At 39.9% G+C, this 15,490-nt stretch overlaps 1 protein-coding gene and 1 non-coding gene across 4 annotated transcripts in view; both read right to left on the bottom strand.

Annotated features, from left to right (window-relative positions):
- The window catches only part of LOC119882869 (cytoplasmic dynein 2 heavy chain 1), a 194,770-nt gene that overhangs the window by 27,934 nt on the left and 151,346 nt on the right, over window positions 1–15,490 (bottom strand). For all 3 annotated transcript variants that reach the window (XM_038693177.1, XM_038693180.1, XM_038693179.1), the window contains 3 exons: window positions 11,774–11,884; window positions 4,779–4,848; window positions 4,119–4,204 (listed from right to left, as the gene is read on the bottom strand). In XM_038693177.1, the coding sequence (XP_038549105.1) occupies window positions 4,119–4,204; window positions 4,779–4,848; window positions 11,774–11,884 (267 nt within the window). The remainder of the gene's footprint in view (window positions 1–4,118; window positions 4,205–4,778; window positions 4,849–11,773; window positions 11,885–15,490) is intronic.
- trnat-agu lies at window positions 5,116–5,189 on the bottom strand. Its single transcript has one exon. It is a non-coding gene; the product is annotated as a tRNA-Thr (tRNA).

Genomic DNA, 15,490 nt, shown 5'->3' with positions numbered 1-15,490 from the left:
TTAAAAACTACTGTTATTATTTTTTGAGTGCTGTGAGAAAGTTTACTTCATCACCAGTTACCACTTTTATTCTTCTCCTATGGCCAGCAAACAAAAACCCTAATCTTTCTTCTGCTGCAGTGGCTCTGTGATGATCACACACACACACAGACACACACACACACACACACACACACACACACACACACACACACAGTATATGTTCTCTTTTAGTAATGTTATATACTTTGCATGTGAAAATCAATCTCTGTTTTCATCTCTCCTCTTTCCTCTCTATGCCTCTTCTCTCTGGATGTCTATTCCTCTGTCGTTTTAAATGAAGTGGTTTCTACGCAGACTTGTACAAAGGATGAAAACAGGGACAGAATAAATGAGAGGGTTGACAGAAGATGAGGCGAGAAAGGAGTAAGTGATGGTGCAGTAGACGAAAGGAGATGTGACTGTTTCAATAATTAGGCGATCATGTTCTTGGATGAGGAACAACATTACCATCCCAAATGGAAATACTTTCCAGAGAGAGAACAAGAGAGAGGGGTAGGGAGGGAGGCCAGTAAAAAATTGGGGGGAAAAAACAAGTAAACAGAGAAAAGTGAGAGACTTAAAGGAAGGATGATGCACATATCCCCAAGAAACCTACAACACACAGGCATGTTCGTTATGTAGGTTCACTGTCTCCAATAGGGCAATTATTTCTTTTTCCAAACTATCCCACAATGAGGGGGTTGGTTAAGGGAGAGAATTGGGACCAAGCCTGAGGGAACAGGAGAGACAGAGAGAGGAGAAACAAGTGTGTAAACGGCAGTTTAATTACAAATACATGTTTCTTTGCTACTTGTTTGGGTTTACTGGGAACATGTTGATATTGCGTGTTGGTTAGAGATACCTTCCTGCTACAACTGCAGACACGTCGTATTATTCGACCAGGCAGACCACTCTGATGCAATACACAGAGAGAAAATGAGTCCCAGAGCGTCCTGCTTCTCTGCCACACACCCGCATGCGACTAAACTGTAAAAGCGATGGTTTAAGTTGACAAGTGTAAACCTGACACGGCAAACTGCAGCAACTATCATGTAATCACAGGTGCAACTGCATGTTCTTTTGCCCATGTTAAAAATGTCTCTGTAGCTTCGTATTTGTTTGAAATCACACTGCTCAATCACTAGCAAACCAGCACTCGAGAAGTTTTATTTAGTGGATTTACAACTTGATTGTAAAAGCAAAATGTGATTATCAGCAAAGACCGATTTTTAATGCATCTTGTTAGGCTCCATTTTGAAAGCTCAAGTAGCTACCAGATGTCAATATTTGCCTGAAGAAAATGCATTAGTGTTTAACTGAATCACACTAAATAAGGTAGATTTGACTGCACTCTAACTGTAAAATGAGCAGTAGACATCAAAAACTGAGTTATGTAAAGACCCAATTTGGTTGAAGACATTTAAACAATAATTTCACAATATCAAGATATCCTGCCCTGACTTAGCTAGATGGGAAGATAATAATATGATTGCAGGCTTATGCTCAAAACAAACTAGTTTGTGCAACTTGTCGGAAAGTTGGAAAGTCAGAGCATTTGTAACTGTTCTGCACAGCCACTGTCCAGGGCAGGGTGTACATCCTGCTGTCATAGAGAGAGGCGAGGAATGATCATCGTTAAAATATGGGGATAACAGCGCATACTTTTTTTCTTTCCTGAAAGGCATTCACAATGTTGCACTCGAATGTTCAAATGAAAAGTGAGCATGAGAGAGAGGTTCAAACACTGTTTACTTTTTCACCTCCGCACACCTGGCTGTCGCTGAACAGAGGAGGGGGTCTACGCCACCACTTATCCCCCACTTACAATGCTGTCCTTTCATCACTTCCCAGGAAACTCAACAAACTTAACCTATTGGCCTCAGGTGAGGATGCCAACGATGGTCGTTCAGTCTTGGCTTCGGGTAGTCCTAACGACCGTAATGACTGTCGTTAGCAGCCAGGAACACTAACGAACCAGCGGTATCAACGATCCTGCCAAAAAACGCCACTGATTTTAAATAGCTTAGTTTCCCTACCAGTCAGTCAGAACTGAAGAAGTCCTTTGGATGAGGGATGAAACGTCTTCTAGTATCTTCAACCAAGTCCAGATGACCTTGATTTTAACCTTTTTTGGATAACTATGACCTGGATGACTGAGAATCTTCACAGACATCTTTTCCTAAACACTCTTCCGTTACCTCGATGGAAAACGAGGTCAAAGAACGGTGTGAAGAACAATTCATAAGGTCTTAGGAAAATGTAATTTATAACACATGGAAGCTAAGTACAGTGACAAACTCAATTTTATATATAGGGTACATTTAACCATTAATTACTCATAGGAAGTAACAACAAAACAGATAGTGCTGAAAACAAAATGAGAGGAGTTAGAGAATTCAACCAGCCAGTTATTTAATTATTTATTTAAAAGGGACTGTGCATGTTAATCAACATAACAGCTTTTCAGCAATGTAAATATGCCAGAATTAGCCTGATGGCTGTAGTTAGGAACCTTCCTAAGCAAAAAAGACAATTCGACTGCAGCCAAAGTGGCATGTAGATGATGAGTAGGCAGAAATCTGTTTTTGCCTACAAAAAAATCAGTTAATTTAGTATCTTATTATGCGTCAGTGATGAGGTTATTCAGAGTCTAGAGTTTTGCTTAATTTCCATATTAACTTACAACAGACACTAAATCAAATTTGAGTATTTACAAAACCTGTGGTCTTTTGGACACAGGGGTCCCAATAGCTTAAACTCCCTCAATGTTTTTAGAATTGTTATCTGTTTTGTGCTGATTCATCTCTGCCTTGGGGTTGAACTGAGAATTTAAATAGTCTGGTTTTCTCTATAGAGATGCAAATTATGTCATTCATTACACCCTCTATCTTGTTATGTAGAGATGATTTATCACCAAAGCTATAGTTCAAATGAAGAAATACCCTGTTCGGCTTCAAAACATTTTAACTTGGTTCTCTAAAAGAGGTAAAACGCACCATTTTGATTTATTTAGAGCTGCTGTGAGACTGAGTTACACTTAAATTTCAAAAATATAGTGATTGGTACCATCACATGCAGCGGGTCAATAATATCCATTTTCAGTTGACACTTTAATTTGTCCCCTTTTTAAAATTGCTTCCACTGTCATGGCTTGACATTGCAAACCCTTTGGTCTACAAACAACAGCAGGGCCTCACCAATGTGGGGGCTGCTTTATATATTGCGTTTTGTGTTGTGTACATTGTGAGCGTGTTGACCAGCAGGCAAGTTTACAACGAAGGCTAATAATCGTAGTTGTGCACACACACAGACACACAGACACACAGACACACAGACACACAGACACACACACACACACACACACACACACACACACACACACACACACACACACACACACACACACACACACACACACACACACACACACACACACACAAAGACTCTGCCGGAGGCACAGCACAAAGAACAAAACACGTTATCTATACTGGTCAGTAAGGACAAAGAATATGAATCTCAGGGGTAGTTTTTTTACCCTCATGTGTTGACCGTGACTTTTTAGTGTCATTGTAAGTTCTTCCCTGTGGATATGAATGTATATGGTTTTTGTACTTGGCAATAACTGGCTAGGGAATAAATAAATCATTTCCACAGCTGTGTTGTGTATAGATATGCGCTGAATATGAACTGTGCTCAGTAATTATGTACCCGTGAAAACTACTGTGGAAATAAGGTCATCTACTGTTTATGTAAGAACACATCTTTGGGTTTTACAAGTAAAAACTACAGAAAAACTTGTGATTTCAAAGGGAACTAAAGCGCATTATTATGCTGTAAGTATCAAAGTTAAGTATCTAAATGTGACGGCAGCTAATGCCAGGAGCAATCATAAAAAAGAAAGACATTTTAGAAAAGTAGCTGGTTAGTTAGTCTGTTTGTGCCATTGTCTTAGTTCAGTATCTAGGACGGTTACATCATTTGTACAAGTGCCATATTTGTCCTCCTTTAAATGGCGTTGCAAGGCTACAGTAGTTTGAGTTCCTTGTCGAGAGATGAAATTATAGAACTGTGACCACTTGGCCGTTTGTGTGTTTTACCTGTGGTATGTAGTTGCGTCTCTCTTGGCAGACAGCATGAAACCAAGCCAGACAGAACAGAGACTGGGCTCTGGCCAGGATGCCTCCTACACACAAACAATCAACAGCATGTCAACAACCAAAATAACTATAACAATCAATCATTATCAGCATGTCTGTGTTTTATAAACCTTGAGGGCAATTATCTTTAATAATTCATCAAACAAATTAAACATAGAGGATGCTATATTCTGCTAGGGATGGTTTAGACCTTTTTGAATGCTGTGTTGTATCCCCATTTGCTGCTTTTTATTTTCTGTCCCAGAACCTACAAGCTTGCTGGGATTCAAAGCCTGAGCTAATAATCATACACTGGTATCAATACCTGTGATTATAGTAACACAAGTTTTTGTCATAAGAATGTCAATTATTCCTTTACTGTAAATGACAGCACAGATTCTTTAAGCGTAGCGCCAGTTCATTAGCTACGTCTAGATGTTAGCTTAGATCTAGGATGTACTGTAAGACATTCATTCCTTAAAAAAGAAAGCGGAACTGTTCACAAATGCATATAATAGCATTAATAAAAAGGTTTGCAATATTGCTTAAAATAACAGAGAGCTAATTTGAAGCAACAACACACTGACATCAGAAATGTATTCAGGAGGAGAAGAGCCAAACCTTTACTGATCTGCTCTGGAGTCCACGACTCATATGTTCTCAACAGATTCTTCTTCAACCCGGGAGGAGCCTGGAGATGGGTAAGAAAAGGAGGACATACAGATGGACAGAGAAGGGACAGGGACAAGGTAAAGAAGGATGGAGGGAAAGAAAGTAGATTTTTTACTGTGACAGAATCTTCAGTAACATTCAAATGTTCAATCCAAGTTCAAATTGCAAGGTCAAAACATACACTGTCATACATGCACAGAAACATAGGAAGGCTCTGGATATATTTGCAAGACTTATGCACTGCAAGGTAAGATCATATGGAACGTGCTGGGGAGCACGAAAAAAAAGGCACTGCTGGGATTCAAACCCAGAGTCTCCTGTTTACTAGACAGGCACTTTAACCAACTAAGCCATAGCACCTTGCACATTAGGTAAAAAGGAAAACTCAATTGCTACAGCGAATGCCCCCTACAAATATGGTTGTAGCGCAATACAGAGGGAATACCTGGACACAAAAGCTAAAACTTATCTAGGTTCCAAAAACAAATGTGTTGGTAACATTTTAAAATGTGAAAATTTATCTATGTTATAGTAAAGTGTGAGCTTGTTTTGTTGTGAGACTGGGAAAATGAATTCTGTGAATTTGGTTAGTGTTTGATCCTGACATCCCTAGGAGTATCATTCAACAATCCCTGGCAAGACCAAAAAAAAAGCTGTGACAGCAGTTCCGGATGTGTGTTGTGTTGTTTCATTTCACAGTCTGTTTTGTGTTGTCTTGTGTTTTTAGATACCGCCAACACCAAGTATCCAGGACCAAATAATATATAGATACATAGACAATACTGTACTTTACTTGGCAAGGTTCTCTACATGAGTCAGCAAATACTGTATCTTTGTAACATGTATGTACATTTGATTCCTCTGTCAACAACACGCTGTTAATAACAATGAGCATTGATATCAGTCCACACATTATAAGCTTTGCAGAACATTTGGTACCATCTGGAGGTTTTGATAATACACACAGCCAGTTATGCATATGTACTAAATTTGCCAAATTTGGCAAAATCTCTATTTATGTTTCCAAAATAGTAGATCAAATGTATTTGCAAGGTTTTACATTGTAGATCCACAGCCAGTCCGAATTGTATGTGTGTGAGCTGCAGCAGAACAGTTTCCCATGTTTATCAGTGAAGGTGTATCTACACTTTTATTCACTGGCCATCAGGAATTTTGGGAACAATCCCAAACTGCCGGTCCATTTAAGGCCGAACCGGCCTGTGTTCAAGAGTTTTTATTTTTCAGTTTCTTATGTTCAACTTTAAAAGCAGTGAACTCTGTCGGTGTCTGTCAGACTGGGCCAAACCAATACTTTCAATATTGAGGGGGGATACAAGCGTCGTCTCCCAACTTGGGCTCAACGGTACCGAACAAAGGAGTTCACTTTCCATCTGGGAATTCGACCTCAATATGTTTTATCTTGGCTGAACTCAGCACAGTGTTGTATGACAAGCACAATGGAGAAGGTAAATATGTCGAAAAGAAAGAAAGAGGAAAAAGAAATGTGCTGCCGAAAAAATAAGAATTTAGAAGACAAAAATGTTGGCACAAGAGGCAGCTAATTGCGCCAAGTTAACCGATGTCTTCGTTGGTAGAAAGGTGCTGTGGCAGGCACAGATGAGGCAGGACCCTGCACATGCACTGATAAGTAATGCATTTATTATAACCTGAGATTATTTATATATGAATTTATGTATAGGCATATAGGCTACATTACAGCCTATATTTATATATATTATAAACAACAATTGAAGGAACAAGGAACAGGAGGAGGAATAGCAGGAGCAGTAGGAGAAGGATGAGAAACAGAAGCAGCAGGAGGAGGAGGAGAAGCAGGAGAAGGACAATGGAACCAGAAACAGTGACAGGTACAGGGGCAGTGTGCAGAGCTGGGTAGGCAGTTATGCATAGATAGAATAAGAAAATGGATTAGTTAGTTGTTAGTTATATTTATTACTGATGTTCTTCTCATTCATATGTAGCTGTATAATCAGTACAAGCAGAGTCAGGGTCCAGCACAGGGGAGCTGAGCCAGGGAGAGGCCTACTCAGAGCTGAAGCTGCGGGATTTGATTTTTATGCACACACGTACACTGCTCTATTTTATGGGACTGCATTGTAGTTTTTGATTATATCTAATTATTTTAGCATTCTGACTGACTCAGGCTTGCTTGACCTGGTCTTGTTCAGTGCAGTGGTGCTTTGCTTGTACAAACTTAAGAGGCAGGTATCACAAAAGTTCTCATGAAGGTCTTTATCATGATGAAATTGACTGTATACAAGTACAACACTATTTATTAAAGTAACTGCAAAAATCTTTCGCCAGGCTCTCACACGGTGCTTGCATAAAAGGCCTCTCTGTCTCAAAGTCACGGGCTGAATTTCAGTCCCAGTACATCCCTGCTTTTACTCACCCTTGGTAATATGGTAACTCTTCTTTTGGACAATAACAGTTCAATTACCATTTTATCACCTTTTATTCTCACATGAAGATAATTCCCTCTGGTTCCGTGTATTTATATTTGAAACACATTTGTAGGATGTAATAATTGCTCTACGAGAGGTTTGAGCTGTCATACTATAAGTCTAACACTCTGCCAACAAGGCACTAAAAATATTTGGGTGTGAATGCTGCAAGCATTTGCATCCTATGTTATTGCTAACCTTTATTATTATTCTTCTGTCACGTTTTTTTGTCCACTAACTAGTCCCCCAGCTTTTGATGTAGAAACTCCGTTTAAACTCCAAGTTGTCCGGCTCAATGAGGAATGGGGTGCTATTACTGTTGTCATTGATACCTTGAATACTTTTCAAAATATTCAAGGTTTTCCAGGAAAATTCTCCCATTGTAAGTTAATGGAGAGACTGTCGAAATCCTCCTCATACCTACTCCACTTTGAAAGCTCACCAGTTCAACATACTTTCAGCTACAGACTTGATTTAAACTGTAAATTGGTCACAATAAGTTAATCTATTAATGATGTATTCAGCTTTTTGCTATATTTTATGATTTGTTCACGGTCGCTGTAGAAGATTTATGCTTTTTTGAGCTCTTTTCTGAGTTTATAATGGATGTGTATTGCGTGAGTTATAGTGGGTGACATCATCACTACAGTGTAGCAGGCTCGGAAAATCTTCTTAGATTTTTCTTTTTAACTCGCTGGCTTGACCACAATTTTAACTCTTCATGCATAATTTTACACCAGAAACGTAGTAAATTTTGTTGTGGTTCCTCACATGGGCTTTTTATATCCCTCGGAGTTATAGATTTGTCTCTGTGTCCTTCCAAAGGACAAGAGTGTAAATTCTCTATTGGCTGCCTTTGTAAGTTCTCCTCAAATTTTCTTGACCAGCGCAGAACGTACCAGTTTTTCAACTGGCAAAGTGGTCACTTTTTTTCAACTTTATCCAAACAAAAATACATCATATTGTTCACAAATGCCTTCTGCCGCTACTGGTCAAGTCATTTTGTCGATACAACCTATAGTTTAGTCTCTGGGGAGGTTTGTTTGAGGCAAAGATTTAGATAATTTCAGAGGAATATTCCTATGTGTCTCTGTTGTAGAGCTGGTTACCTTGGTAAGCTGATCAAAGATCAAAGGACTGGGTCCTCTGTTCTGATTGGTGGACTGAAGTTAAGCTATTTTCTGAACACCTGTCTGTGTCCAATTTACTGAACACATACACACACACGCGTGCGCGCACACACACACACACACACACACACACACACACACACACACACACACACACACACACAGATTAAGGGAGACTCATTAGGCTTCTTATATTTTCTATCTTATGTATAATGTTTCAGTGTCAGATGTTCATGTTAAACATGGCCAAAGCTCTACTCTTGACTCTTAATGATGTCATACAGAGCTGGTTTTCCATATATGGTCATTTGCGTGCAGCCTCAATAACAACTGGCAACTCCTATGCTTAGTCTGTCTGTAATGCTGAGTGGCATAATCATCCTGCTTCGGGATCTCGACTTATCAGAACACAGTGAGCTTTTGGAGGGGGGGCTTAAAGAGACAGGAGCATCTACTGCTTGTTTAAGAGAGAGGCTGAAATGAGAGCTTGCATGAAGTTTAGCAATCCAGTTTAGCATTAGCCTTCAACAGCCAGCATTCACACCGCAATTTCTCCAGAAATTGCATTGCCTAGTTCAGTGGTTCTCAACCTTTTTTGGGCCAGCGCCCCCCTATCCATTATCCAGGTCCCTTACCGCCCCCCATCAAAAAACATGTTTGCTATTTGCCCTGAATATTATTGATTTTTTTTATTGTTACTATTGTTATTAAAAACATGGAAAAGGTAACAAAAAAGCCATGTGAAAAGTAATTATATTTAAGTCAATGTTCCTCCCAGAAACTGCGTGTGAAGCCAGATACTGTTTTCTTGGATGGGGCACTTAAAAGGTGGGGGGGTAAAGGGGGTCCTCCCCCAGAAGATTTTGAGCATTAAACACTTAATTTTCTGCAATTTCTCCTCCAATTTCTGCCTTTTCTGCACCAATTTCTGGTGGAAATGTCTAAAAGGTGGCGGGTGACAATTCAAAATATATAATTATAACAGAATATAATGTAGTGAGGCTTTCAGGCATTCTTATTGCTTTAAAATATTTTTCTCCTGTAGATCAAATTATTTAATATCATCCCTGCTGAGTCAACACACATGATTAAGTCTTACTTCCTCTTTTGTGGGGAAGTAACCTATTAAAATGTGTTTTTGGCCCCTTTTCATCTCAGTGATAAATTAATCCGTTTTAATCAGTTATTGACTGAACTTTATTAGCTCATCTGTTAATAACTTATCATATCATAACTCAGTGTTTCCCACAGAATGACAGTGTAACTGTGGCGCAGCTATATACAGCATGCTAGCCTCGAAAACCCAGCTGTATTTTAACGTTATCTTAGCTCTCCTTATTAACTAGGTTCTTTAAATGCTTGCTAATAACTTTTAATAGCTGGGACACGAGGGAGAGAGAGCGAGAGATCAAGGGACGGGTGAGAGAGAGAGGGACGAGCAAGAGTATTTGCTCCAAGAATACGCGCTGCCTGCAGCACTGCAGTCAAATAAAAGTTTAAATAAGCCTAGTGAATTTAAAGGGAAAAGAAGAAAATAAAAGAGAGAGAAAAGGGGGCGGCTCAGAAGATAGAGCGGGTTAATCGGAAGGTTGGCGGTTCAATTCCCGGCTCCTCCAGGCTGCATGTCAAAGTGTCCTTTGGCAAGATACAGAATCCTGAATGTTAGTTTCTGTTTGAGCACTTAGGCTCAGTGAATGAATGTGTGTGGATGTAGTGTAAAAGCGCTTTGAGTGGTTGAAAAAACTAGAAAGGCGCTATACAAATACGGAGCATTTACAAATAGAATTCATAATATTTCACTACATGCCCTATACTGCATTATGTTACTGATTCACTGGAAGTATCCCCTCGAATGTCTGACAGACACAGAACTGGATGAGACGAGGAGGTGCACGAATGCCGGGGGAAAACGAAAACGACAACACCTGTTATCAGGCAGAAATCTCACGACAAATGTTAAAATATGTCAACTTCAGCACCTCTGATAAAGTGCCGCTAACAGTCCCCAACAGAGCAAGTCAGGGCATTTTTATAGCCTACTGAAACTCCTGTATATGTCCGCTTCTTCCCGTTCCCATGAAGGCAGCACAAAGCTGCCCCACAAGTAGCTGACAGAGAAAAAAATGCACCGTCTCATCTTGGTGCCGTGGACTAAACTGGCAGGTTTTAATGTTGCAGAACACAGTTTTTTTGCAAGTAGTTTAAAGCTTAAACTTGTATTGTTGTGAATCTTTGGTGTAAACTCGCATTAGAATTTCCAACCAACAAACGCCCCCCAAAAGCAGCTCAGTGCCCCCCTTTCCAAAATATTTCTTCCAGCGCCCCCCATCGTCCTCAGAACGCCCCCGTTGAGAAACACTAGTCTAGTTACTTATTGAAGCTTCAACACTAGACTGGGAGGGAAAGGGGAGTTGAAGGTATTTGGGAGTGGGTGGAGGAGCTATAGTAGCTGGAATACAACTGTTTTGACTGTAGCTTAGTAATTGTGTTTTTGCTACATTGATGTTTTGTATTTTAGCCATTTTTGAAAAGTGGGTTGAAGATAAGATGGTCATTGTGTAGGATCTGCCGTGGTTAATGTGTGCAATGTTATGTACTGTTCATATTTATTACTATTAATACTACTACTATTACATGTATTCCATGGAACAATTTAAAATGCCTTGGTCAGCCCCTGCCCCCATCTTGCAGGTCATCTCTATCTAATCCCAATACAATGTGCACTGAGAAAAACAAAACTATGTGTATCAGTTCATGTAGACTGTTTATCTGAGGTTTGACATATAAGCTTTGACACTTACTTGTCCTGCAGTCCAGAAATAATATAGTACAATAACTTGGTTATTGCTGGGGATGTGTTCAGGATGTGTGTGTATTACATATGAAGTATGTAAATATGTTTGAGTGTGACTATGTCTGAGAGAGAGAAAAGAAAGACAGACAGACAGACAACGAGAGAGAGAGGCTGTTTGTGCAGCATGCTTGGCTGCTGAAGCAGCTAACCCCTTGAGCATGATTCCCATCAGAAACACACTGAGCACTAAAGCATGCATCACTAACACACAAGCTGCAGAGTTTTGCGTCTCGTTACAAATGTACAGTATGTGTGACTACATCGTGTATGTAGTCATTATATAGAAAATAACCAACACTTATAATTATGAGTTCATATGACATTTCAAACACACAGAGCCCTTAAATACACTGCAATGACTGAATATACCATCACAGTGTGCCTGCAAAAACGTGTAGGTGCATGTTTGTGTGTAAAGCTGTGTGATATGAGCATTATGGTGTTATTGTTTGTATACCTGTGTATGTGTGTGGTGGTGGATGCTTGTGTGTGTACCTCATAAGTGATCTTAAGGCTGGACTGCAGCAGTATGGGAGGAAATCTGGGGTGAACTTCTGCTGTCAGCCAGAGACGGAAGCCTGCTTTGGGATGTAGCACATTTAGCTCCTGTGGAGGAAGGACAGTACACACATTAGACACATTAGGAGATCACCAAAGGAATATGAGAGACATATGAGACCAGACTGTAGACGTAACGGTTGGCTGAGATCTTCGTTTTCACATGCCTGCCCATCCACACACAAAAATATACAAAAACACAAATACTGTATTTCAAAACATGAAACTCGCTCATTAGTTGGAATAATTAGAGAAGACTTCAGTCTTTGATTGCACAAGTTGTCCAGACACTGTATCACGCAAGTCAATCAATTTTCCAAACTGCCGATCTTGTTAGATCTTGTTAGGGGTTGAAAAGGGCTTGACTTTGTCATAATATATCCACAACACAGGGCCTTCTTGCTGTGAGGTAAAAACACTAACCACAAAGTTCACACGAGACTAGAGTAATATTTTTATACTGCACTAAATGCACTTTCTGCTCCATTTCTTAATATTCATGACCTTGAAACAATCCATGGACTTTCATAGATTCCCTAAAAGCAAATGTCTGTGTGCAAATGTAACTGAATCCCCACTCCTTTTATTCCATGTAGGTTTTCCTCCACAGGAATCATGCATGATGATAGATTCTCCACGATGACAAACCAGTCACCTAACTTCTATATATTTGTTCTTCTCTCTCTCTCTTTCTGTGTCTCTTCTTTTAACTGTCTCTGTCGCTGTCTCTTCATCTCAATTTCCAGCTTCCTTTCCCTCACGTCTCTTCTTACATTCCTCCCCCCTCTCCTTCTATGCTTCTCAAAGACGTGTGGTTAAAAATAACATGCTGGCACCTTAGGGTCTTATGTCATCTGATTGGGCACACAATAAATTGTAACCAATGTGTTTCTGGTTCATTTGGAACCTAATTTATTCTCGCGGAAGAACACATGATCACAGAAAATCAAAGACCACAGAAACTGACATCCCTCGAAGGATTTGTGTGTGTGTGTCTGATGTGTTGTCAACCGGAATTCCACTGGAACAAGTGAGTGAGAAAAGAAAAGATGGGTATAACTAGGGATGAAACGATTACCAGTTTAATGGTTAACCATGGTAAAATTCCCAACGGTTATTATTACCGTACACATTTTAATTACCATGATAACTGGGTACGGTTAACCGCGTTGTTATAATCTCACGGCAAACACTGTCCAGCCACTCCCAGAAGCAGGCCCGCATGCGCAGAATGCAACGTGGGTTTGTTTGGGTCAATGACGGTGGAGATTTTTCAGTCACTCTGAAGTCTGGTCGTATTTTAGTTTTTATGAGAGTGCTGAGGGAAACTTGATTGAAGAAAATAACCATCTAGTGAAGTGAGTGAGGGTGAGTTAACTTTTAGCTTTGGTTTGTCTCTCTGACTTGCTAACAGCGTGTAAACTGAAGCTCTCAGTGTTAGCTGCTCTTGTAAAAACACCACACGTTGTTCTGTTGCTGTGTGCATCGTGTGTCGGCAGAGTCTATTCGTCCACTGCAATGGATAACACGTTACGCAGTTTAGTCAACCAACCAGAATATCTAGAAACGCTACAGACGCCTCTGTATTTATGTCGGTTTTTGGGCTCATTGCAGTTTCTATCACTGTCTTCTAAAGACTTATTTGTTTTCATGTAATTGCCCACGGTGTCATTGTATTACCTATATAATATAAAATATAAAATCTTGATAATGCACACTTAGATAATTTTCATATGTTTACAAAAGGTATTTGCTGTTATTTTATTTTTTTCGCAAACAAAATGGTAATTGTATTTGTAGTTTTCAATATAAAACTTGTTGAAATGGTTTCAGTGTGTGTATCAGTACATTTTAATATTTATTGGCACATTTTTACAATACCGTGATAATACTGATAACCGTGATAATTTTGGTCACTATAATCGTGATATGAAATTTTCATGCCGTTTCATCCCTAGTTATAACATATAACAGAGAAAAGAAGAGGAGGAAGACAGAGATAGGGAGAGAGAGTGCAAATGTATCTTACTATTAGCACATCAAAACGTATCCATGCTGTTCAGATGCACATCATGTGAAATACAATGGTAATGACCAATGCTAGTGATTACATCACAATAGACACTATTATATTATCTCACTTTATGGTGATTAGCACACAGCGAAACATTTAGATCGGTAGATAAATTAAGAGGTAGATTGAAAGATAGATCCATAAGTAGATGGGTGAGTGGGTGATGTGAAAAATGTGAGACAGAAAACAGTGCAAGTGGAAGAATGTGAGTAGACAGGGATGAGAGGACATCTGCACTGCCAACTTCAATTATGAACACTGACCGCTCTCCTTCTCTGACTCTCTTTCCTCCTTTCTCCTCTCACTAAATGACCAACTGGTTTAGTGAAGGAGGGAAGGACTGGAAAGACAGATGGTAAAAGGAGGAGAGACACAGTTAAGGGTGAGCAGATGGACACGGCTACAGAAGCAGAGGCAAATACTAAAACAAAGGCCTCTCTTGGTAGAATTTCCACCTGCCTGCTGAGGCTCAGTTCATCTTTCCCTACTCCCCGCCTTTCATATCCACTGTCTTCGTTCTTTCTTTCCTATGCTCCCTGCTTTCCCCGTTCCCCTTGTTGCGTACGTTTTTCATTTCAAGCCTGACTGCCGAGACCACAACCTCATCGGTAGCTGTGCAAAGAGCAAGGCAAAAAACTGTGAAAGAAAGAGGGACAGTCAGACAGACACATGGGGTGTGGTAGAAAAAAAATGAAGAAATAAAAAAGGTGGAGAAAAATGCTAATTGAAATACTAGGAGGAGAGATATAAGTTATGGTTTAAGTCACTACAGGAGTATAGACAACTCTGGACAGGGGGTATCTCTGGCTAACCCACACGCATGCACGCACGCACACGCAGAAATATACTTTCTGTTTAGCTTTTGTAATTTGCCTTTCCTCATGTCTCACACACACACACACACACACACACACACACACCAATCACTGCCAACAGCTGTGCCTCCCAGTAAGATATGACCTGCTACAGTGACACAGCACTAAACAGAACCCCAGGAAAAACATTTGAACAACACAAATAAACACAAAGAAACTGGAACACACATATTAACCCACTTACTGTCTGTAATGTGACACATAAGCACACATACAACAATAATAAATACATGCAGGACACGCTACATGCAAAGCAAGCATGATACAAACACACATGTATGCCCATAATAAACAAACACATAGTAATGAACACACCCACGCAAACAACAGCACAGAGGCTAATGTGGAACGACAGGTAGAAAGCAAAATGTGTATGTACAGGGAAAGGACAGAAGGTAATTTTAGATATGGAAATTTGGGCAGCCAGCAGAATGTGGTGTTCCTGTGTTTGTTCATGTGTGTGTAGCAGTCTTGTAATATCATATTCTAATATTATTGTAATTGTATAGATAAACCGTGGAGTAAAACAAGAAATTACATTTGCATTTAAGCACAGAACAGTCTCTAGGCTCCACGTTTCCACTGACCTTTCCCCCTAACCCTAACTCTACCTACCTGGCACTGTGGGCTTGAGATGATGTGAAGAAGTGCTTGCTTCACTGGACTCATTACACTGGCCACATTTCTTGGGCTTATTTTCATGGA

This window comes from Micropterus salmoides, unplaced genomic scaffold (assembly GCF_014851395.1).
Source record: "Micropterus salmoides isolate LMB-PRFRI ecotype aquatic unplaced genomic scaffold, ASM1485139v1 Ms_hic_scaffold_3, whole genome shotgun sequence".
Classification (NCBI taxonomy): Eukaryota; Metazoa; Chordata; class Actinopteri; order Centrarchiformes; family Centrarchidae; genus Micropterus; species Micropterus salmoides.
Note: the sequence above shows the minus strand (reverse complement) of the source record. Positions and strands in the feature narration are given on the sequence as shown.